At 31.5% G+C, this 26,756-nt stretch overlaps 1 protein-coding gene across 5 annotated transcripts in view; it reads left to right on the forward strand.

The window, feature by feature from the left end:
- The window catches only part of Lim3, a 64,300-nt gene that overhangs the window by 31,129 nt on the left and 6,415 nt on the right, over positions 1 to 26,756 (forward strand). For 2 of the 5 annotated variants that reach the window (XM_065347260.1, XM_065347263.1), the window contains exons 1-4: positions 18,846 to 19,295; positions 23,994 to 24,168; positions 24,310 to 24,512; positions 24,607 to 24,790. In XM_065347260.1, the coding sequence (XP_065203332.1) occupies positions 19,028 to 19,295; positions 23,994 to 24,168; positions 24,310 to 24,512; positions 24,607 to 24,790 (830 nt within the window). In that variant the 5' untranslated portion in view covers positions 18,846 to 19,027. Of the gene's footprint in view, positions 1 to 18,845; positions 19,296 to 23,993; positions 24,169 to 24,309; positions 24,513 to 24,606; positions 24,791 to 26,756 lie in introns of those variants that run through there. The other 3 variants (XM_065347264.1, XM_065347265.1, XM_065347261.1) reach the window with 2 other exon arrangements.

Raw genomic sequence — 26,756 nt, forward strand, 5'->3', positions numbered from 1 at the left:
AAAGTAAAAATCATAATATTTACACATTTGAACAAGATAAAAGAGGTTTATCTCCATTTGATGACAAGAGATGTATATTTGACAATGAAACTTTACCTTGGGGACATTATAAACTAGAAGTAGAAAGACAGAATTTTATCACACATTTGAAAACTCTCTCTTCACTAATATAAATAACTTTGGTTAAATTTTTTTTTTTCCTTATTATAAAATAATAATATGATCAATAATGAAAAGGGGCATCTTAAATTATTACTCTCTCATGTAAATTGGTATGATGTTTCAAGTAATCAGGAACTATCAGAAAATTTAATCAGAGAATTCAAAGACAAAGTATATTGGTTTGCAATTTCAGTTCATCAAAAACTGTCAGAAGATTTCATAAGAGAATTCAAAGATCAAGTAAATTGGGAAAGGATTTCAGAATATCAAAAACTATCAGAAAATTTCATAAGAGAATTTAAAGGCAAAGTAAATTGGAGTGCAATTTCAAAATATCAAACACTATCAGAAAATTTCATAAGGGAATTCAAAGGCAAAGTAAATTGGGAAGAAATTTCACGTTATCAAGAACTATCAGAAAATTTCATCATGGAATTCAAAGATTGTGTAAATTGGCATTGGATTTCAGGTCATCAAAAACTGTCTGAACATTTCATTAGAGAATTCAAAGATCAAGTAAATTGGCATTGGATTTCATGCCATCAAAAACTGGCTGAAGATTTCATTAAAGAATTTAAAGACCAAGTATGCTGGGAATGTATTTCATGGAGTCAAAAACTGTCTGAACATTTCATTAGAGAATTCAAAGACAAAGTAGATTGGAAAGAAATCTTAGAAAATCAAGAACTATCAGAAGATTTCATATGTGAATTGAAAGATTGGGTATCTAGGAAAAAAATGTAATAGTTAAAAGAATTGTTTTCTATAATAAAATGAGTTCTATTATAGAATTGGATAATTTTATAACAAATACTTTAAGGAACAATATTCAATTATTTCAAGAATCTAAGCAAAGAGTGAAAACATACAACATTGAGGATGGAAATCTTTCTCCTGAAGTTGTGAATGATTTTAAAAACATGGACAAGTTTCAATTTTCAGAAAGCATATTGATGTTATATTTGAGAACGAGAGAAAACTTGATGAAAACAAATGTGAATACATATTTGAATGAAATGAAAAAAATCATTCCTTATGAGATTATGAAGGAAGCTTCACAGAGATTTGGTCTCATATGCAATGTATCAAAAAAAGAGTATTATCCATCCAAAAGGTGTCAAAACTGTGGAAGTACTCGAGAATTTTTCAAAGATCGAGATAATATTTTAATATGCAAAAAATGTTTTGCCGAGGTAATTCACTACAAACATAATTCTAAACCTCATTGCTTCAAGAAACAAAATTCAAACTACAATAGGTTAAGTAATTTCAAAAAGTGTTTGGAGAAATATCAAGGAAAACAAACTGATTTTATAAGTCCAGAGGTTTATATACATTTACAAGAAGCTTTATCTACATTTGGACAAGTGAAAAAATCAACTGTTTTTTATTTCTTGAAAGAACTAGGTTATCATAAACACTATGACGATTATATTCTAATTCATTCTAATTTAACAGGGCAGAAACCAAGTGATATTTCCCATTTAGAACAACAACTTCTAAATGATTTTGAAAAATTTTCCAATCAATTTGATTTGATAAATAGCCATAGAAAAAACTTTATAAATATGAAATTTCTTTTACATAAATTAATGTTGAAAGATGGTCACAATTTTGATCCAGAAGATTTCATTTCACTTGGCAACAAGAGGGAATGTGATGAAATATGCAGAAAAATATTCCTTTCTTTAGGATGGAAATATTCATCTAATTAACTGCTTTGTTCTTTTAGAACACTGTTCTAAAAGATATTACCACTTTTTATAATTTTTTGTAACCACTAAAGCTGTATAAAACTCATTGTTTGGACTCACACATCTGTACGCATTTTGATCTGTAAAAGTTAGATTTTTGATTTCAATAAACAAGTCTGTGGTACGAATTCGCTCATTAGAAATGATGGATTCATTGTTATAATTGAACCACTTATTATTTGACTGAAATTTCTCAAAATTATAAACACATTCAATTTTTGTATTGACTCCCTCTGTTTCCATAAGCAATTTTACCCAAGTTTTTGTCACCAAATGCTGTTGACTCTTTAAATTTTGCTGCGACACTACCAAATAATCATAGTAATAGTTACTTGAAGATTCACCAAATTTTTTTGTTCTAATTCGACACATGTATTGTCCTTCATTTATAACTTTCAAAAATGATACAACCTCAACCTTTTTCTTCGATGTTGAATTCAAATATTCAAATTTATTGATACTTAAACGTTCTGGAATGTCAAAAGGAACATCTTTAAGCCATTCCAGCTGATACACAAATTCTTGTTCTGAAAATGTAACGTTACAAAATAGTGTAACTCCCTCATTGTTGACTATTTTTTGAGATCTAAAGAATAAATCATGTTCTTGTAAAGTTGATACAAAAAGGGTAAACAGAATAATACCAGCACACTTCATTTTATAATAGGAAAAAAAAATTTTCTACTATAAATGAGCAATAATTACAATTTAGTAAATGAAAATGTTAATATAAGAAAGGAATTGAAGGCAATGTATCAGGCAAGTAAAGCAGGTAAAATTTATAAGCAAGAAGTATTAGAAGAACAGTTTAAACCAATCATTACACCACTAGAAAAAATTAGAAACCAAATAACTCAAAATGTTCCAGAAACCATCCAAATACCTTCCCAAAACCTTCCAGAAACCTTCCCACAACCTACCCAAAATATGCTTGAGTGGAATAGTCCTCAAGAAAATGTTCTTGGTGAAATAGCAAAACAATATTTACAATTTTATGCAGCTGATGATAAAAAAGAAATTTGTGATACTACTTTTGGAATTCGATATGATCCAGACATTAATAAATGGATGATTGGCAATGAAGAAATTAATTTTAATGGTAATAACATCAAGTTTAAAGGTGGTATTGAATTTAAAGGAACTCATGGTTTATGGCAGTTGTTGACATTAAAAAATCCAGATCCAAATGAGTATGATTCTGAAGATTTAAAGGATTTTTGGAAAATTATTGATAAAACCAGTAGTTATAAACAAAATAATAATCCATCTTCCAGAGTGAAATCAAGTTGTGGAATCAAATACATTTCTGTAATAAAACCTTTACTGGATAAATATCTGAAAAAGGGGGGAGGGTTGTATCAAAGTGATAGCATAGATAGTTATCTAGAAAAATTAATCACAATTTACTCAGAGATTCAAAAAGGATCTTTAGATGGTAAGGCAATAGTACCAATTTTAAATCATCTCAAAAAAATGAATTTGTATGCCAACACATCTGGGGATAAATATATTTATTGGGATAACTTGCCTGAATTGTTTGATAAATTAGTTGTTTTGTATGGTGAAAAGAAAGCTGGAAATTCCAACCCTCATTTAAGAAATGAAATTGTTAGGATTTTGCAAGAACTTAAAGAACTTTGAAAAAAAAAATTTCCTATTATAAAATGAATAGTGACTCTCCATGTAGTAGTGAAGGAAATAATTCTAATACACAAAGTGGGAGAACAAGCTCCCAGCATCAAAATATGAAAACATGTATTTTCTTGATGACGATTCTCTTGAAAAGTATTTGGAAATTTAGAAAAAAAGTGATTAGACGCAAAAAGAAGAAATGATATTTTTTTTTCTGTAATAAACATGAATAGTAACAACTTTAAAACTATATTGAATGACAAAATTCGACAAAGAATTCCCAAGGTGATGTTTGATGGTGAAGTGAAAGAAGGTAGTGGTATGTTGGGTACAGTTGCAAATTGGGCAATAAAGAAGCTTCCATTACCTCCCATGCATTTAGAAGATCATAATTTTACTGGACCCTGGACAAATCCAACTTTACAAATATTGAAAGGAGTTGAACCAAGAAATAAACTGGATTATGCATCTAGGAGACATGATGTTGCTTATGAATTGATGGAAGATCCTGCTGAACTTCATGAAGCTGATTATATATTACAGAGAGAAGCTTCAAATATTGCACGTGATAAAGATACAAGTAAAAAATTGGAAAAACAAGCTCAGCTTGTGGATGCTGTCATGGGTGCAAAAAGGTACTTTGGTACCGGTATGAAAAAGGAAAATTATGAAAAAATTCCTGTCAATTTAGATGAAAAAGAGCAACTGTTAATTCTAGAGGGAATAAAGTTAGGGAAACCAATTACTTTAAACTTGGATCACAAACAATTGATTCGAACAAAAAACAGTGTGATGAAAGAGACTTATTTACCAGTGACAACATATCAAAAGAAGGAAATCAGTAAAGCGCGTACTAAAAAGAAATCAGTCAAGATAAAGTTGTCTGCAAAACAATTGGAATTTATCAACACAAATAATAAAACTGGAGGTTTCTTACCTGCTCTAGTTGCTGCATTACCAGCTATAGCTGCAGCATCATCCATAATTAAAAATGGTTTTGATGCCTATAGCAATCATAGAGCAAACAATCAGTTAGTTGAAGAAGTTAAAAAAAGATATAAAGAAGAAAAACCTCTTCACAAACAACTAACTGATATACTAGAGGAACCAGTAAAGTCTGGTACAGGTTTGGAAAACAACGAAAAGGTTTTGCAATTTATAAATAATTCTAAAGATATCAAATTAGCTATGAAGAAAGTAGGAAAAGGATTATATTTGAATCCAACTTCTCATCGAAAACCTGTTGAAGGTGAGGGGTTATATTTAAATCCAGCTTCTCATCGAAAACCTGTTGAAGGTGCTGGGGTTAATGTGAAAGCAAAAAAAAAAAAAGAGGAAGGGAGGTTAATAAAAATTCCTATTAAACCCTTATCCAATATGGAACTAGAATTATATGCAAAGGAATTGTGTATACCTTATTTTAGGGGAGTGTTTATGAAAGATCAACTACCAAAACAAATTGGAAGAAATGAAAGCATGATTATCAATTTAGATGATTCTATTGGACCTGGATCTCATTGGGTTTGTTTTTTCAAGAAAGATGATTATATAATTTATTTTGATTCTTTCGGTGAAAGACCTCCTAGTGAAGTACTAAACTATTTTCAAAAGAATGTATATTATAATGTTGACCAAAAGCAAAATTTCAATCAAGTTATTTGTGGACATCTTTGTTTGAAATTTTTAGCTGAGTTCTAAGTATTTTAAGAGAATTTCTCTTAAAATTACATTTCTCTAATATCCAATGCTACATAAATTTTTTCATCACCAAAATCCAACAGATTACCATCTTGATCTACAATCTGAACTACAATTTCCCTGAAAGAATGTGTATTTATTTCATAGTATAAGTAGTGATACGGGATTATCCAATATTTTTCACCTGTTGGAGCTGACCAGGGGTGGGAGTATATTACACCACCTCCTCCTTCTCCATTTTCATAATTTGTATTCACTAAATTACATTTTACTTGAATAGCAGTAAGAGGAAAAATGTCAATCATTCTATCTGAATGATGTGTTACATCTTTTTCTAAAACCCTTTCACTATAACCCAAAACTCTACAAATAGAGTTGGGTACACTAAAGTCAACTTTTTTACCTTCAGATATTATCTTTACTTTATGAGTATATGGTGTCAAATTCATTTTCAATTTATCTGCTGCACACCTTCTCTCTTTAATTGCTTGTAAGATATCTTCTACTTTGTACTTATCTCCAGGAATGTGAATGTAATGACGACACTCTTTATCTAATAACTTATCTAGATGTAAATCTTCCCTTTTTTGTATTATTGTATTTAGTTTATCAAATTCCTTTGCTTTGATTGTACTCTCTAGATTATCCACATCATAAATTCCTTCTGGAACTGTAATCATCTTCTTTTCATCTTCTGAAAGATCAAATCGTATATTTTTTCTCTCAACATTATATAAAGAGTTGAATTTTTTATCTCTTATAGCGTTGATAATATCTGTAACTTCGTAGGCACCTTCTGGAATATAAATTTCCTCGTGATTTCCTTGATCATCTACAAGATCAAACCTGTTGTTATGTTTTCTTACATTCATTAAAGAATTAAAGAGACTAAGAATGAGTAAACAAACTCCATAGAGTTTATTAGAACACAGATTAACTCTATTTTTAAATATTGTGTGAATGTAAGAAGATAAAGTTTCTCCTTTACGTTCGCCTATTAAATCAAATCTCATATTTATAATACAAAAAAAAAAATCCTAATATAAATGAAGAAAAAACGTATTATAAAAGTAGTTAAAAGTGATATACCTATTGAAATTGAAAATTATGATTACAAGGAGGTGGGTCCACGATATAATAGAAATTTTCCAAATGTAATTCGAGCTGGTATATTTGGTCCATCAGGTTGTGGTAAAACCAATCTTTTAATTCAAATTCTAATGGAAATAAATACATATACCCATATTTATCTTTGCTCAAAAACATCTCATCAAGAAAAATATATTCGATTGAAAAACATAATAGATATTATCAACAGAACATCGCCAGAACAGAACATTGGTTTTAGTACTATATTACCTCAAGATTTGAAAGAACCTGAAGAAATGAAACCAAATTCAGTTATAATTTTTGACGATGTTTTGACAGACCCTCAAGATAAAATAGCAAATTTCTATCTGAGAGGAAGACATTACAATATTTCTTGCTTTTATCTAGCTCAATCCTATTCAAAATGTCCAAAACAATGTATAAGAGATAATTTTAATTTACTGGCAATTTTTATGCAAGATCTTAGAAATTCGAGACACATCTACGATAATCATGTCTCACATTTAGTAACATTTGATGAATATTTGGAAATGTGCAATATTTGTTGGAAAACTAAGTATGGCTTTCTAGTAATTGATAAAGATTGTGATAATGTGAATGAAATTTTTAAACAAAGTTTTAAAGGATTTTTTTATATACAATAAATAAATGGAAGAAGCTAAAGAATTACATGCACCTATTAGGAAAAAATTTTGTAAAAGAAGTATTGTAACCAAAGGTATTGACGATTTATGGGCAGCTGATTTATTAATTATGGACAAATATTCCAAAGAAAATGATGGTTTTAAATATATGCTCAATGTTGAAGATACATTTTCTAAATTTGTATGGATTGAACCTTTGAAGAATAAGTCAGGTAAAGCAGCTACAGATGCTTTTGAAAATATTTTGAAAATCTCAAAAAGAAAACCCAATTTACTTCATGTGGACAAAGGTGGAGAATTTGTAAATCAAACTTTCAAGACAATGCTGAAAAAACACAACATTAAAATGTATCATACCAATAATGAGGAAAAGTCTGCAATAATTGAACGTTTCAACAGAACATTAAATCAAAAGTTGAAAATTTATTTTGAGATGAGGAAGAATTTCAGATGGATCGATATTTTACCTAAAATACTAGAAGAATATAACACAAAAGATGTTCATAGAACTATTGGTATGCCACCTATTAAAGTTGATAAGGATAATGCAGAAGAAATTTTGATGAAATTTAACAAAAATAAACCCAAATGTAAATCACATCAGAAATTCAAGGAAGGAGATAGAGTTAGAATTTTTGCATATAAAAAAGTTTTTGATAACAAGTACAAGAATAACTGGACTAAAGAAATTTTTGTAGTTGATGAAATATTTCACACAACTCCTGTAACTTATTCTATTAAAGATATTGATGGTGAAGAAATTGAAGGGAAATTCTATAATGAAGAACTTTTAAAATCCAAGTTTTAATAAAAAAAATTTTTCCTATTATAAATATGATACAAAATTACATTGAAAGTGAAGACTTTGTAGTCTACAGACCCTCTCCACAAGATGACATAAATAAAGGAAATAGTAAAATTCGTATAAGAACATACAATGAAGATGTCATTACCCATCCACATAGAAGTGGATTACTTGTGAAAGGAATTGTTACAGTGACTAAAAATTCTGACAAGAGTGCTGTAGCAGAACTTGATTTGAAAAAAATATCATTTGTTACTAATCCACTACCACATTTATTTTCAAAAATTGAATATTTGGAATGTGATAAAATAATAGATTCAGTTGAAGAGCCAGGTGTGGTTACTACTATGAAAGGAATTGTTTCATTTGGTTCTGATTCGATTTACAATGATGGAGGCTGGAATATCTCCTCTCCAAACTCAAATGTTCTGAACAAATCTGGGTATTTTACTTTGTATAATTCTTTAGAAACACTATTTGGTTATCATGAGGATCACAAGGATTATGTATTTCACGTCCCACATGAATTAAGGTTAACAAAAACCCATCTCAATAATTATAATAATATGTTTCAAGTTGATAGTACTTTTGCAAATGAACATACTATTACTATAAAATTTACAGATGTTGCACTAATAATGTCACAGGTAAAATTGAGAAGAGAAATGGAAAACAAATGTCTAAAACAAATACTGGCTTCAAAAGATTTACCACAAATTTTTAGACATTGGGGATATGAGTTTAAAACTGGTATAACAACAAAAAAGTATACATGTGAATATACTTGTGATGGGAATCCAATATTTATTCTTATTGGGATGCAAAAAAATAGAAATGATAACATCAAAGTGGATAATAGTCAATTTGATTTATGTGGACTTGAAAACGTTCAAGCTGTTCTCAACAATAATGAACATTATCCTAAAACTGAACTAAATATAAATAGTTCAGAAAATGATTATAATAAAATTTATCAAATGTTTAAAAATTTCAAACTAGCTTATTATGGTAATGAAGGGAAACCAATTTGTTCTTTAAATGATTATGTCAACAAATATCCCATAATAGCTATTGATTGTACCTGCCAACCTGAAAGCATAAAGGAGAGTACCACAAACGTAAAATTAAAATTTAGATTCAAGGAAGCTCTTTCTGCTGATACAGTAATACACATTGTAACTATTTATAATGTTGTTTCTACTTATAACCCTTTCACAAATAGAGCTGTTGTAAATTAATCTTACATCTTTTATGAAAAATTTTTTCATAAAAAAGTTTTTTATTCACATCATTAAAGTCTGACAATATGAATATTACTTGAGTCTAAGTTACATAAAATATGTTCAATTAAGTCTTTTGAAATATTGCGATTTACTATGTCTTTAAGTTCTTTTGGTAGTTTTTCATTTTCTGAAATTGCGCACTAATTTACTTTGTCTTTGAACTTTATAAATATGAAATTTCCTGATAAATATTGATACCTTGAAATTCTATACCCCAATCAACTTGATCTTTGAATTCTCTTATAAAGTTTTCTGATAGTGTTTGATGTTTTGAAATCCATTTAAAATCTACTTTGTCTTTAAATTCTCTTATGAAATCTTCAGATAGCATCTCATACCATGAAATTCCTCTCCAATCTACTTTGTCTTTGAATTCCCTTATGAAATCTTCTGACAGTTTTTGATGAACTGAAATCCTTTCCCAATTTACTTGATCTTTGAATTCTCTTATGAAATACTCAGATAGATCTTGATATCTTGAAATCTTTTTCCAATGTACTTGATCTTTGAATTCTCTTATAAAGTTTTCTGATAGTGTTTGATATTTTGAAATCATTCCCCAAACAACTTGATCTTTGAATTCTCTTATAAAGTTTTCTGATAGTTTTTGATATTCTGAAATTGCACTCCAATTTACTTTGCCTTTAAATTCTCTTATGAAATTTTCTGATAGTTTTTGATAACGTGAAATTTCTTCCCAATTTACTTTGTCTTTGAATTCCCTAATGAAATCTTCTGACAGTTTTTGATGAACTGAAATCCTTTCCCAATTTACTTGATCTTTGAATTCTCTTATGAAATACTCAGATAGATCTTGATATCTTGAAATCTTTTTCCAATGTACTTGATCTTTGAATTCTCTTATAAAGTTTTCTGATAGTGTTTGATATTTTGAAATTGCCTCCCAATCAACTTTGTCTTTGAATTCCCTTATGAAATCTTCTGATAGTTTTTGATATTCTGAAATTCTATACCAATCAACATAATCTTTTATTAATTCAAGGTGGCTCTTTTCAATAGTGTTCATTATTTATTTTATAATAGAAAGAAAAAAAAAATGTCAATTTGTTTTAATCAAATGCAAAAATTTCTCTTCAATAACAACCTCCACATCTGGTGGGTGCATTAGTTAAAAGAATCAGTTTCTATGATAAAGGTGTTGGTGTTTGTGTTACCGCTTTATTAGAGATAATGTTTTCTTTAACTAGTGGTATAATGGTAATGTTGTGATGAAATTTTTGCATTTGTTTGAAATGTTTAAGTTTTGATGGAATTTTTGCATTTCATTGAAATGTTTAAGTTTTGAAAGAATTTTTGCATTTCATTGAAATGTTCAAGTTTTGATGAAATTTTTGCATTTCATTGAAATGTTCAAGTTTTGATGAAATTTTTGCATTTCATTGAAATGTTCAAGTTTTGATGAAAGTTTTGCATTTCATTGAAATGTTCAAGTTTTGATGAAATTTTTGCATTTCATTGAAATGTTCAAGTTTTGATGAAATTTTTGCATTTGATTGAATGAAAAACTATGTGAAGGTTTATGTGAAATTTTTCACATAAGTTTCCACATACTTTTGAATTTAAAAAGTATTGTAAGAATTCTTACTCCAGTGCCAGGAAATACATTTTATATCTACTTGTAGGTACCTACTACCTATCTAAAATCGATCATTTTCAGCGATTTATGATTTTTTCCAAAAAAAAAAGTAGGTTTATTTAAGCAAAAAAATATGATAAATATGTATTTTCCCAAAAACTAGTATCAACTCCCCCGAACCCAAATTCGCCATTTATTATGTCCATTCTGAAGTCTCAATCGTGAATTTGGATTTCTCTAGAATTTTTTTGAATTTCTCCAGAAGGCGTGGAAATAATTTATTTAATTGGTTGAAAATCGAGTGATGCCTTTTTTTCACTCTGTTAAACAACTTTGTACGTAGTTAATCCCTTCAGTCGATTTTCAAGTGGGCACCTCCTAGTAATTTTTAAAAAAATTACCATAATAAAATGCTGAATTGTTGATCAAAAAAACAAACTCGAGGTACCCACCTGAAAATTAGCTGACATTTGAGTAAACTGGTGATTTCCACTTCTTGTGAAGAAATTCAAAAATTCTGGAGAAATCTACAATCTGCTTAAAGGTCTCAGAATAACTCGAAATAGCGAGATTATAAAGGCGACGGTCAATTAGACAAGATACTTATACCTACTTAACAATTCGGGTAACTTTCCAAAAATTTCCCTACAAACAGAAAATTTTGGATTTTTTCCAACTCATTTCACATCTACTTGTCAAAAAATCACACTTCGGTTGTCGGTCTGGAAATCAGAAATGTGAATTTTGTTAAACAAGTCTGTAGGTATTAGCCACATTTTGATTTTCGATTTTCAACTGTTCAAATCAATTTCTGCGCCTTCTGTGCAAAAATTCTGAAGAAATCGGAAATCACACTGGAAACTTCAGAATAGTCAAAAATGGCGAATTTTGGTTACGGACTAATTTTCATCATTATTACCTACTGAATAAATAAGTAAGTAGGTACAATTTTTTTCTTTCAGCATAAATCACGGAAATGGTCAATTTTTAGATTTCAAAAATTCGTTGAAAATCGAAAAATCTATTAAGGCAACTGAAATTTTGGGTAATACTAATATGGGGTTTTAGACTATGTTTTTTTTTTTCAGAATCCTGGTCTCATCTTTGAGAGATTCCCTCGTAAGAAGATGAGAAAGTGATCATAATCCAGTTTGAGTCAATTCCGATTTTTTCCAAAATTTAAATACCTAAGGTGTATTCTGTCTCTAAACTCAAGTTTCGTCATTTCTGTCTTTTCTGAAGCTTTCTTCGGCTTGAGGTCTCAAATTTCCCTCTATTTCTGAATTTCCTTAGAGGCAAATTTGATTTCTCAAGCGAAAAATTTGGTACCCATCTACCCACTTTACAGGCCTCCATTTCGCTAAAAATGACGAATTCTGAATTTTTAAACAATTTTTCAACTCTTAAACAAACTCTTTGCACCTACATAAGTTTAAGTTATGTACATTTTTTTTTCAAACAGTTAATTTAACCTAAATGTTTGGTTGGGTTGAAGAGGTATTAAAATTACGAAATCGAGGATGAGATCATAATTATGTTATTTTTTAGGGTTCTTTGAAGTTCACATTCATAGATTTTACAAACGGCTGAAGTAACATTTTCTCCTCTATTTATTTTTTCACTACCTCCCCAACTCAAACCCTAAAAACGTTTCAGCCGCAGTCATTTTTAAAAAATTCTCCCAAATTTGGTATTTTAGCTTGGTTTGGGGTGTAATTTAAAAGGCTTCAGTAAGGACAATTTATCAGAAATGACCAATAAATTAAATGACTAGTAATTTACCGGAAATTACCAGTAATTATAACAAAAATACCAGTACTTAGATTTACCAAAAATTACCTGTAATTTACCAAAAATTACTTGTAATTACTAATTTACCAAAAATTACTTGTAATTTACCAAAAATTATCAATAATATAGGTACCAAAAATTATCAATAATATACCAAAAATTACCAGTAATTCACCAAAAAATTACCAGTAATTCACCAAAAAAATTACCAATAATTTACCAAAAAAATCACCAGTAATTTACCAAAAAATCACCAGTAATCAGTAATTTACCAAAAAATTACCAGTAATTTGATTTACCAAAAACTACATACTTGTAATTTACCAAAAATTATCAGTAAGGTTAATATACCAAAAATTTCCAGTAATTTACCAGAAATTTCCAGTAATTTAGCAGAAATTAACAGTAATTCAGCAGAAATTAACAGTAATTCAGCAGAAATTAACAGTAATTTACCAAAAAATTACCAGTAATTTACTGAAAAATTACCAGTAATTTATTGAAAAATTACCAGTAATTTACCAAAAAATTACCAGTAATTTACCAAAAAATTACCAGTAATTTACCGAAAAATTACCAGTAATTTACCAAAAAATTACCAGTAATTTACCGAAAAATTACCAGTAATTTACCGAAAAATTACCAGTAATTTACCAAAAAATTACCAGTAATTTACCGAAAAATTACCAATAATTTACCGAAAAATTACCAGTAATTTCCCAAAAAATTACCAGTAATTTCCCAAAAAATTACCAGTAATTTACCAAAAAATTATCAGTAATTTACCAAAAAATTACCAGTAATTTACCAAAAATTACCTATTATTTGCCAAGGGGCTATAGGATACGCTCCCGGTATGCTAAGCGGTGTTTCTCATCACTTTCTCAATCATTATCTCTGATCCTAAATTCTGATTTCCCTGCTAAAGCTTCAGTAACGAGGTAATATTTTCACATCTTCTAATATGGGGTGGGGGGGGGGGTTTAGAAAGATGAGTGAATCTAAAAGTTCTTCAAAATCATCACTTCATTTTACAAAAACTTGCTTATCAATTTCTCAATAAATTACGAAGCTGAAAACTCGCTCTAATGTTTTTCATTCTTAATCCACACACAATAGAATATTCATCACTCAATCACATGATGTACTACGTACGTAGGTAATAAACACTCAGATGACGTACATGTTGCTCTATAAAACATTTCAATGATTTTAAAATGCGTTAATATACCCACCCCTGGTCTATATTACACACAATGTAAACCAGTGAATGGTGCTGGTGCGTGTATAATAAAGTCGACTATTTATTCAGATCCCGTTTTTAAATTCGTCTATACTTTTACCGATTACCTCGGCTACGATTTTAAAAGCGAAAAGGGATCGACTTTAACCATAATAGCTCAACGGGAAGGCGCGACTATGTCGAATGACTCGACATTTTCAAAATACCCGGACCTGCCGCCGCACCATCGTTACCATTCATTGCTTTTATACAAATGTCATCTTCACCCTGTATATTCTTGGCGTTTTGTTTATTTCAGATTCAATTCGTACGTACAATGAAATCCCTCATTTAAAGCTTTCACCGTATATCAGCAACCATAATATAGTATGTACATATTTCCAAGTACCAGGGCCAGGGCATCACATTTATACATAAGTTTGTCTGCTATATAGTAAAATTTTTCGTTGTACCCTTGAACCATTTTTTTTCCTTTCAAGAATATCAACTACTGTGTAGAGTGTGCTAGTACGGATCAGATATCCGCCTACACATCGTTATAACCAGAAAAAAGAGCTTATCTACGAAAAAGCTACTACATCGTAAAAGCTACAGCACCAGCAGCAGTACCTACTCGTATTTTACTGTAGTATGGCGACCTACACGTATACGTGTATTACTTTAAAACACGCTATTGAATATTCATAGCGAGCATCACCCCATTCTCGTGTATACATGCAACACTTTGCAAAAGTTTAATAGCTATTTAGCCATTTAACCATTCGGAGTATTTGGCTATTTAGACGAGTGTTTTGTTATGTTTATACGGTCTCGCATTAAGTAAGGCTTTTACCATAGCTCGAGGGGAAATACCAAACAGATGCGAGAGGAGAACGGGAAAAAAGCTATTTGTCATTACTAGCATTTACACTTTCCCGTTACAAAAGCTACTTATCATCGTTGATAGATTTTACTACCGTATGTGTATAGTTAGACGACTGCTGTATCTACGTCTTTTTAGTCGGAGGTTTTTTTTTCGACCTATCTCTCTTTCCTTTTTTTTCAAATGGACTTGTTATAAATGCGTAAAAGCCATTGAGATGTAGGTGCCTATTGTAGGTAGTGGGATTTTTGGCTCCAGGCTTTTGGAGTTGAGCAAATGTTGACCGGCCTGCACTCATCTTATGTTACTCAACGCCATTGTATGTATCGATGTCAGCGGTGGGCTGATTAACCTGTCTACTTTTGTATGAGACAGGGAGAGTCTTTTTAAAATTTTTTATCCAAATTTGATGGAGCCTAGCAAAAAACCATACCCTCATTTTGAGTTAGAAGTTACTAAAAAAAGATTCCATCTCCGGAGGTGCCCCTGGAAAGGAGATATGGGTCTTCAAAGAGAGGATTTTTACGAATATATCGAGGTTTTTTTCGCTCTTGCCCCTACACAACCTGTTTTTGGAAAAATGGTCCCGTCCCTATAGTGAACGTATATTTGAAATTTTGTGTCGATCTAGATGCCATTGACATTGAAATCCAAGACCACTTTTATGGTTCTCCTGAGCGGTTGAAAAGCAAATCATTTTATTTTTGGGAAAATTGAAATTTTTTGGGATCAATTTTTTGATCATTGCCAATTTTAAAAAACCAAAAAAAAATTAAATTAATTCAATTTCAGACGATTTTTCTCAATTTTTTGAAAATAGCAATAATTTGACTAATTAAATGAAAATTTGACACCGCTACATTTCAAAATGGGTATTTGATTGCCCATGCTTTAAAAATAATATCTTTCGATGTTTTGGAATAATCAATTTGAAATAAGTAGGTACTTGAGAAGAAAAAAATGTTTAAAATACCAATCACATCTCCCCCATTTTGGATCTGATCAGGTCTGAACAGATCTAATCCGATCAAAACTTTAATCTGGTCAGATATGTGGTGATGTCAAATTGAATACATGAAATGTGCGAATTCAATTCAATTATTTATTCCATACATTTGCCTTTTCGGCTTTGTACAAGTTAATGTGGGAAGGTACATATGCAATATGCATCTTAAACTTATAATCACAGTGTTAACAAAGTTCAAAAAATTCCTGCACTGTGTAGAAATGCCGTTGCCTCTAGCCATGCTTTCAGATATTTTTTTAATGTTTTTGTAGAATTTATGTTTTTTAGATCAGGAGATAATGCATTATAGATTTTTGCTGCCATGGTGTCAATGTTGGATTGTAAAGTTGTTGTTTTGAAATAGTTCACTGTGAGGTTGTTCTATTTCGTGTGGGGGTACTAATGTGATGTTGTGACCATTTTTATTGTTTTTTCCTTCACCATGACTCTGATTTCAAGAATGTATAACGAGGGAAGGGTTAAGATTTTCTCTGCCAAAAATAGATCTTTACATGTTTCAGTACAAGTTAGGCCATAAATATTAGGTAGAATTCGTTTTTGTACTTATTCTGAATATTCTGTTTAACAAGGTGGGAGTACCCCCCCCCCATCAAATTATAGGTTACAACGGATTGGAATAGTCCAAAATAAGCAATTTTTCTTGTTTCGCGTAGCTGGGTCATGATTGTATGATATTGTAGAGAGGCGATTTGCTAGTTTGTCAGTTTGTGCTGTCCACCTTACATAGGTTATTAGAAACAACAGTGCCAAAGAATGTGGTGTTTTCACAAGTTTGGGTGTGATCAAGATAACTTGAGATGTCTGGGGAGATCAAAGTTGAGGGTTGGGTGTTAGTTGAATAAAATGACATAATTGTTGTTTTTTTTTTTAGATTTAATTCCATGCTGTTTACTATGAATGAACCACGTTTGCATTTCTAGGAGGGGGTTTTCAGCTTCCTCAACTGCTAAGGTCCAATTTATTCCTTTTGTTATTGCTGTGTTGTCGTCTGCAAATTTGCGTCCTTTTGGATAGGTAGGATTTTATAAGGTTTTTGGCAACCCCCCCCCCCAATACCATAATGTTCTAATTTAGCCACAAGGATATTATTATGCCTTATTCTGTCAAACGCTTTGGAGAGGTCACAAAATATGCCAAGCGGTTTTTCATTATTTTGTAGCATGTCAGAAATTATATTGACTAGTTCATAGATAGCATCTGAAGTGCTAAGTTTTGGTCTGAATCCAAATTGATTTGGGTTTAGAATATTTTTGGAGTTGACAAAAGATGAAATCTGTATATAGATGATTTTTTCAAAAATTTTGGCAAAGACTGGTATTATAGATCTGACCAAAACTGATCAAGCGCAATCATTTTCCGTTGGAGATGTTTCAATCTTTGCAATTTCGAGAAAATTCCATTCAAAACCACCAATGGTGAAGACTTTACAACAAAGTACAATTTCACTTCTTTTAGAGGTGTTAGATAATGAGCTAGTTGTCTACAAAATTTCATGAGAGGAGGCGAGTGAAAGGGTCTCGGATCATTTATACCCTAAGCAACAACTTTCACTGATTAGTTTCAAAATCCAAGGATAGGATAATTTTCACATTTCTTTCCAGGCCCATACCTAATATTTGAAAAAAAAACACGCAAAAATTATTGTGAATAGGTAGATAAGTAGAGTACCTACTATATCTACCAACATCCTACAGGGTGCCCAGAAATATCGAGCACCCCTAAAAAAGTTTTCTACTAAAATACATACTTCAGTTGGTCACAGTGAATGATAATAATGATAGCACAAGCACATGATTGGTTGTTGGACTGGAGAGATAACATTCCACCAATCATATGCATCTATTTCACGTTGCCAACCTATATTTTTAATGAAAAACTTTCTTAGGGGTACTCGATACTTCTGGGCACCCTGTACGTTCATCCAAAAATTGTTTTTTCAAATTTTTTATGAAAAATTTTCGAGTTTTCCAATGTAATATCAATTAGTAACGTTGATTGTATTTTTTCACAATCACAACACCAAAACCAACGAAAAAATGCATAAAAACAGTAAACAGATTTGAATACTTTCTTTCAAAAATTCCTTCATGAAACATCCTCATTTTCGTATCTTTTATACATAGGATAACTAAGAATTCATTCTAAAAATTTGAAACAAAAAAACAAAATGACATCGTGCATTAGATACTTCCCTTTTCTTCTATCCAAAGCGTAAAAGATGAAAAAAAGCTATAGGTACTTAAAGAAGGGATTTCAAGAAATCCATTTCCATAAAATATTGTTCAATCCCCCCCCCCCCCTTAAATACAAATATCATAGTCTTGATCGATTGTACTTGTAAATTCAGTCTGTAGATTCCACCACACTTCATTTTTAAAAAAATACGGTTAGTTTTGAGCTAGTTTTCAACCCATAGAGCTAGAATTATTAGGTACTGAATACCATTAGAATTTTGTCTTTACTTATTTCATAGTAGACCTGTATATTCTGGTGTCAAATTTCGGCAACTTTAACCACCAATTACATACTTTAAACGACTTCAGAGATTCATTTTTTTGGGCAGAAAAGTGAAATTATACCTACTCAAAAATCGTCATCAAAATAAACTCGCCCACAATTAAAAAAATTCGAATATTTTTTCAAGAATAAATGGTTCTCGAAATCTCGAATCGTTACTCAAAACCTCAAACCAGTAGCCTATAAAGACTTCGCAAATTCCAACCTCTCTTCTCTGTAGGCCTACAAAAACATTTAGGTACAATACAGCACGATCCTAGCCGTTCAACAAAAAACTCCATATTATTTATCCGACTTTGTGAATTATTAAATAAGAATCGGTTTCGAGAGCCATGGCTACCTCCTTCGCAACCGTAAGGCAACAAAAATTTCCAACTTTTCATCGACCTGTGCAAACAATGAAGAAAACTCGAGCAAGAAAAAATAAAGAAGAAAATATACACTGTACGATCAACACGACCCTGTTGTACCCCTCGCGATATTTATTTTATGTCATTTTTTTGTTCGATACCGCATCCAACCACATGTTTAATTTTTCTCTCGGTGAAAATGTGAAAAACTGACGGTAATTCGTCGACCGAAACCCCTCGATATTCGGCGAAGAAGTCGGCGTACAAAAACCAGGAGAAGTACCCTCGAATAGAGGCGGTACGTTCGATGACCAATGACGAAAGCGCTACGAAAATTGCGTGCCGAAAAGAGGGTGAAATGTCGTCGAAAATTGCGCGCTGTTGTTATTCGACTGTACATTGATTTTTTACCCCCCGATTGAGCAATACGCGCGACTTCTTCTGGTAATATTCGCGCGTCTGTGTTGAGCGTGTTTTTTTTTGGTTCAGCGTGCAAAACTCGATCATTTTATTCGTTCGGTTTCGATTCGGGTATTTCGGTGATGGTGTATTATGATCGTCTATAATTTGAATACGCATCGTAGTAGAAGAGATAGTAGTGCTGAGTGTAGCAGCAGCAGCAGCCGAAGTAGTAGTACGAGTAGCAATTATAGTAGTAGTAGCAGTGATAGCGACGATCATCGGCTCGGCAATACGTCGAAATTTCCTTCTTTTAATACGAAGTCTCATGACGTCGCTGGATCCAGTGTTTCTTCGCATTGGTTCAGAACATCAACAATTACGAACTCCGAATTGCCTCATATACCGGCAGAACTGCTGCGTAAGCTTGGTTTTTACATCTTTTTTGTTAGGTTAACGTAGATTTACTGATAGTCGGACCCGCCTTTCGAGATGCAGCCGATGCAGGATTAATAACGTTGAAGATCTAGATTTCGTTGATTACGATATATGTAGTTTTTAACTATGTACCTACCTATACTGTTAGTAGCTTCTCTTCTCGCTTGAAAGTGTTCCTTACTGGATTCGAAATAGCGATAGATGAAATGTGTTTGAAAGGAAAACGAGGCAGCGATGAAAGTAGGTTGAATCCGTCATTGGTGTTGATACCAGTCCATTGATAATGCTTCAGTGATAAGAGATTCTGCTTGCAAAGTTGTGAAGTAAGCCACTATCCAAACATTCAAAAGCTATTACTTAGTCGGATATAACGAATCAAATTCAATCACTAAACTCAATTATACCACCGTTTTCGATGAATTATGTATGTACAAAGTTCACAAATTGATAAAAGAGTTCTTATACCGGGTTGGGTATACTTTGAATGCGAGCGGGAATTTACGATAAGTACTCGTACTTGAGTATTCTCTCGAAAAAGATTTTCTCATGCTGAATGAAAAGAATCATTGTGACATGTAGGTTATGCTGAATCAAATCCCAGACTTTGGTTCGGCAGATAGATTAGATTACTTATGGCAGAATGAGGAATCTGCAATTTTTCACTTCGTAAGCAATACATATATGGAGTTGCTGATGATACCTAGTTCAATGCATAGGCCTAGCTGGCAGCTCAAGTCATCTTCACCGAAATCGAATCAACTTACCTATAACAATTTGAAACAGAAATAGATATGATTATTGTTTGAAACAGCTTGTATTAAATCATTCCACGAAGGTAGCTCGTATTTCCGAATTCTACAGTGAAATTCTAAATGTTACCGTAGGTTTAACTAACTTTCAGTATACGATAACTCTCACAGTCTCACCTGATTTGAAGAATTCAAAGAACGTTAAAGATACTGATGAGTTTCATGTCCATCATTTCTCATTCATAATTTTTTATGAGAAACAACGCGAATTCAAAACACTGCAACGATAGCACACTTGAATCGAACCAACTGATCAAATCAAAGTAGGTATTACCGCGAAAACATTAAAATTGACGAAAATTAAGTTGGATAAAATTAATTGAAACTAGAAGAAACTACAAACACTAGACAGGTTCCAAGAAATTATCGGTAAATTAGGCGGTAAAAAAATCACAGAAAATTTAATCAAACTTTTGTTTACATACCTACCGGGTGTTCAAAAATTTGATACGATTTGATGATAAGACAAGGTGGGAAAAAATTTCCCCAAGTCAAAAATTGAAAAATTGAATAACAATCGAAAAAAATGTGCTTTTGAGTTAGTATTATTTGTTTTAATGCAAAATGAAAGATTCCCTTGTGTTTCATTGAAACAATAACTCAAACGCCAATTTTTCAAATGATTTTCCAATTTTCAAGCAGGGAATTTTCTCTCCTTTTTGATAACATCAAAATCCTTTATTCTTGAACAACCACAGTATATCTTTTTTGATAAGAAAAACAATGGTCAATGATTCATTCGCGATTGTTAGTAATTTTTGAATAAAAGGAGTAGCTGGTAAACCCCTGAATCAGTTCACAAAACACAAAACAAAATGAGGTATTCAGTTTCAGATCAGATTACGATATGATGTCGATTTTTGAATAACTTTAAACTTCGGAAAAGCTCGGATTCGAAACTTTATTTGGGTACCAGTACTACCAGTTCATTCATGATTGTGATTCTAATCCTGGTTGCCACTCCCGCACCCTGATGTTAGTGATGTTTTTTACATCATCTTATCAAACTACATACGAGTACTTACAAAATTTTTTCTATCTTCTCTGAGCGTTCTAACTCCCTTACGCCAGTTTAATAATATGTTTCCATCCTGATACTGGGCAATTTGATAGGTATGTCTACAGGCCACAGGGTGCCCAGAAATATCGGGTACCCCTAAAAAAGTTTTCTGCTAAATATTTCGGTTGGTCACAGTGAATGATGATAATGATAGCACATGAATCATGATTGGTTGTTGGACTGGAGAGATAACATTCCATGATTCCACCAATCATATGCATCTATTTCACGTTGCCAACCTCCATTTTTAATGAAAAACTTTCTTTGGGGTACCCGATATTTCTAGGCACCCTGTATGTTGTATGTACCTGTACTGTACCTATATAATAATGGAAAAATGTAAAATGCGGATGTTCAAAATCAAAACATGTTTTAAATATGTTTAATTTGAAAAAAAAAAAAAAAAAACATTTAAAAAAGTAAAAGTTGAAACAAAAAAAACAGAAAATTGTATAATTTTTCATTACTTATTTTTTTTCCGTGATATTGAAATGATTGAAAATTTTAAATACAAACAAAAACTGACTGAAAAATTGAAAAACAAACGCGATTCAATAAAAAAAAAACAAAAACAATAAAACATGTTTTTTGTTTTAAACGTTTTTCATTGTTTGAAATTCAATTTAGTTTTTTTTTGTTTAGAACACTTTGCGTTGTTTAAAACATCCAAACGTTGGTCCTATATAATTAAATTTCATATTTTTATTTCTTACATTAAAAATTGAGTTTTAGATTTGAGATTTTTGAACAGATTTATTTTTCCGATATGTACCTAATATACTTAATTACCGAAGAATTATACTTACAATAATTCATTATTTTGTTCAAACATTAATTTAAATCAGTAATTCAAATTCAAATTTCAAAATCGAAAATTATTATGAATGTCAGTATTGTCACTTCAGGAAGGTTATGATGATTGATGATTATGTTTGATTATGATATATAAATTAAAATTATCAAATCACTGAATTAGAAATAAAAATTTAAAAAATAAATATTCACCAACAGATAAATCATCAGAATAAAACTAATCATTTTACTTAATTTGAATGCCTATTTTTAATAATTTTGATTTTTGAATAATAAAGTAGGTACCTAAATAGGTATAAGTAGGTACTAAATTTTAAATAAAAATCAAAATTGAAAAGCTAAACTACCTATGTCGTTATTTTAGCACATTTTTTATAGATGATTAATTCATAAAAGACCTGCAATTTGAAGTTGATAAAATCCAAACTTGAACAGGCTTAATTCCAATTCGAAACCCCAAATCAAAGGTTAGCTTACCAATGAAAATTTCACTTGATAAAACTCCAAAAATGAAATACTATTTTCTGCGTACCTATCTAAAACTGATAATCTTGAAAAATAAAAATTCGTAAAGCCTATGTCATTTTGGACGAAAATTTCACTTGATGAAACTCCAAAAATTAAATACCTAATATTTTTGCATTTATCTAAAACTGATTAGATAATACCTAATCTTAAAAAAATGGAAATTCACAAGGCCTATGTAATTTTGGACATGACACGAATGAAAGAATTTTATTACAGCTAAATTACAGACTATTTATTTGATAAATTTTCCAATAAAAATATAAATTTTTAGACTAGGTTAGTACGTAAATTTTAAATTATAGTTGGAAAATTTTGTCACAGACTAGTTAAAGTTGCAAGATTCACACTCAAGTAAATTGGCTAAGAGATACATACGTATTTAAAAACTTTTTTTGGAAATTAAGATTACGAATGTTTGAAAGTTTTTGCCCTCACTTCGCTCAGACCTAAACATTTTTTTTCCTTCTCTAGAATTTCTGCATCAAAAACACATCTGCTCTAATTAAGATGAATATGGCAATCATTATATTCTACACATACTCGTATGTGTATTGTGTGTACTAGCAAAGAAAAATTTCACAGCCAAAACACCATCGTCTATTTATTCTCACAATGATGACGCGTTTCTGCACTTTTTTTCAAGTCTAGAACTACCTAACTAAAATACAATACAGTAATACATGGTTAGCTAGGTACCTAATTTAAAAAAATGAAAGTGATGGCTGAGTTTTGAAATTTTAAAGTACGAGTGTCAAGTGTACATATTTGTTTCAACTTTTAAAAGTGTTAAAGGCAGAACAATTAACCTACTCTTATTAAAAAAAAAAAAAAAATGATAGGTAGATAATTTAGTTCTAGAATTATTATATATTTTCAAAACCTCAGCCTTTGTTTAGCTCGGGTCCGTTTGTTTTTCTTTTTTAAAATTTAAATTTTTAAATATCAATAAAAAATGTTTAGTTTAAGCCAAAAAAAAAAACTTATCATAAAAACAAAGTGTTTTTACGTCTCGAAGCACAAATTTTTGAACGTTTTTACCCTCGCTTTTGTTTTACTTTCCTTTTAAAAATTAAAATAAAAAAAATATATTTCTAAAAAAAACTATTATTGAAGCTTACAAAATGAATTCAAGGATGAAAAATGAACATGTTTTTAAAGTGAAAAATGTATCATTTTATCTCTTATTTTAATTTAAAAACTCGTTGTTTTATTTTTAAAAAACTGTATTTTCGTTACCCTTCTCCTTTTCCGCAAAAAAAGTGATAACTTTTTTGAGTCAATCAAGGGCCAGTCGAGAATCAATAAGGAACCATTCGCTATAGCTTTAGGTATTTCTACCTACTCTAACTAGTGTACAACTGTACCTTTACAATCACAAACAATTGTTTCCAATTTCCATGTGTATTTAAATCGAGTAATCTACGCATAGAATATAGTATTCCTTTTTCTAACACGATAATTTTTTTTCCAGCCAGTATCCCGAAGTGCGGAGGCTGTCAAGAATTCATCCTAGACCGGTTCATATTAAAAGTACAAGAAAGAACGTGGCACGCCAGCTGTCTGAAGTGCCACGAGTGTGGCCTACAACTTTCAGACAAGTGTTTCGCCAAAAACGGAATGTTATTTTGCAAAGATGACTTCTTCAAGTGAGTAATTCATCGGTATACTTTCAACGATAGGTACCTACTAGAACTTTCAGCGTATAGTACCAACTCGTTGAAAACTCCTAAGCTATGCCAATGGTTAAAAAGTTTACTGTAGAGGCGTTATTGTTAACTTTGCGCCAGGAGGTTTGGCACGAAGTGCGCTGGCTGTGACTTGGGTATACCTCCGACTCAGGTGGTTCGAAGAGCTCAAGATTTCGTTTACCACTTGCAATGTTTCGCGTGTATTATTTGTGGCAGACAGCTGAATACTGGCGATGAATTTTACCTTATGGAAGATCGTAAATTAGTATGTAAACCAGATTACGAAGCGGTTAAAGCTAAAGGTAAACTACTACACTGGTTTTCTAGTTCTAGACTATAATAAAAGCTGCATAATTTGTCAAAAATGAACGTTTGTTTTGAATTTGAACTTTTTAGAAGGAAATTGTTTAGACGCTGATCAACCAAATAAAAGGCCTAGAACTACCATAACAGCGAAACAACTGGAAACTTTAAAAATGGCTTATAATAATAGTCCTAAACCTGCCAGACATGTCAGAGAACAGCTTAGTCAAGATACAGGCCTAGATATGCGAGTAGTACAAGTCTGGTTTCAAAATAGGTAAGATTTAAATTTCGCTGAAAAGTGAAAATACTATAATAACGTCGAAGTAATATAAAGAAAGATACGTACCTACCTACGATTTGTACTGGAAATAATAAAGTTTATTTCAAAAGATAAGTTATCCCAGGCAACGTTATAGTGTTACATGGTACTTACATGTTGAAAAGAGAATTTTTATTCATCATCGTTTCTTCGACGTGACATAAAAACTCTCGAGACACGAAAACCGAAAAATTTCTTACGGTTTAAAATTTCCCAAGTTACCTACGCTTTCTCTTTTTCAGCCCTTTTATGTTTCTTTTTTGTTATGTCGTGTCGTTATACTACTACTACGACTAGTAAGTATACGCGTACCCAGATAGAGAAAAAAGCGGATCGGAGTCACCGCTTACCGTCGTAATATTCTCCTCGTCTCCGGTCACCGGTCTGCGAGCTCGTCTATCTCTTCTGCGTCTTTTCGTTCCCTCTTTATTTCGCCTCTTCTCTTACCCCGATGCAATTTTATCCCGAAACGTCCGCATTTTGGTTTCCTTTTCATTCTAAATGTTTCCTATGTTTGTTCGATTTGCTGCCTTCTTCTTGGTGCCGAGTGCGAGAGCCGTGCACGTAGTAATCTGTACGCGGCGGAGCCTTCCTTCATCATTTTTAAAACTTTTTCATTTTAAATCTACCCGTACCTAATCTTTGATAAAGACAACCTTATAAAACAAACTTTACGTAATATTCTTTCAGCCAAATCCTTTGTAAGTTGCGATTCCTTAATCAATTTTTTTTTTCGCTTCGATATCGTCGGCGTACGTATAGCTATATAGCGATATAACTCTCTCCTATAAGTTGGAGAATGCCGTAGCCGCAGTCGCGTTATCTACTATAAAATTCGAATCTAAAGAAATGAAAATTTACGATTCGTAGAAAGTTTTTCTCTCTCGTTGGAAATTTCCATTGTCGAGGGAAATTATTTACGAGGAATTATATCGTGTTAAAGGGACGATTCCTTGTGCCTTTTGGCCGACGATAAGATCGAATTATACCATCCCCTTTAGCGGCGCGGCTGGTTGGTTGGGTTTTCTTTCGTCGCGCGCGTTTATAGTGTTCGGTGTGTATATTATACGATTAAGTCATTATGTTTTTATAAAGGCCATACTGTGGGCCAACTCGTATCATTTATCTTTTATGCGGCGGTAATTTTTCATTCGCTTAGAGAGTGAGAGTGTAAACGTAATTGAAAAAATTACAAGCTTGATTTTACAAACCAGAGGAGATGTTCTATAAGGAATTGAAAAAAGTGGGCAGTTTTGCGAGGGAAGAAAAGAGAGTTTTTAGTTTGTAAGAGTCGATTGGAAAATATGTGAGAATGCGGATACTTTAGATTTTCGCGATGACACAGTAGGGGGGAGGGGGAGCTGGAGTATCGAAACCTCCATTTTCCGAATTTGATGCAACGAAAAAGTTTTCTTAATTGGATAGAGGACACTTGAACGAGTCTAGAAATGCACTTTTTTGGTGAGATCCCGGTACATCTGCGTGCTACGGCCCTTTTGAATGCGATTTTTGGCGAATTTCCTTCATTTTTCGTACAAAAACATTCCCACTACAGGGTGTCTACCGGAATTTTTTGGCCAAAAATCACTACCTTTTCACTACCTTTCAAAAAAAAAATCACTACCTTCCAAAATATTTTAACCCCCCCCCCCCCCCTTCTTCTTACACGAACGATTTTTCATTTTTTTTTTTTTTTGGTTTGAACTTTGTAATTTTTTACAGAGGAGTAAATACACGTTTTCATCAATTTGAAATCAATTCAATGATTTTACAACCATTAAAATGAGCGAATTCGAAAAATTAACAAATCAACTATTTCGAGAATGAAATTCTTTCAAATATGAAAGATGGAGGATTTTTTTTCAATTTTTAGCAGTGATTTTTCAGGGTGTCTAGTGCAACAAAATTTCAAAATAAAAAA

This window comes from Planococcus citri, chromosome 1 (assembly GCF_950023065.1).
Source record: "Planococcus citri chromosome 1, ihPlaCitr1.1, whole genome shotgun sequence".
Classification (NCBI taxonomy): Eukaryota; Metazoa; Arthropoda; class Insecta; order Hemiptera; family Pseudococcidae; genus Planococcus; species Planococcus citri.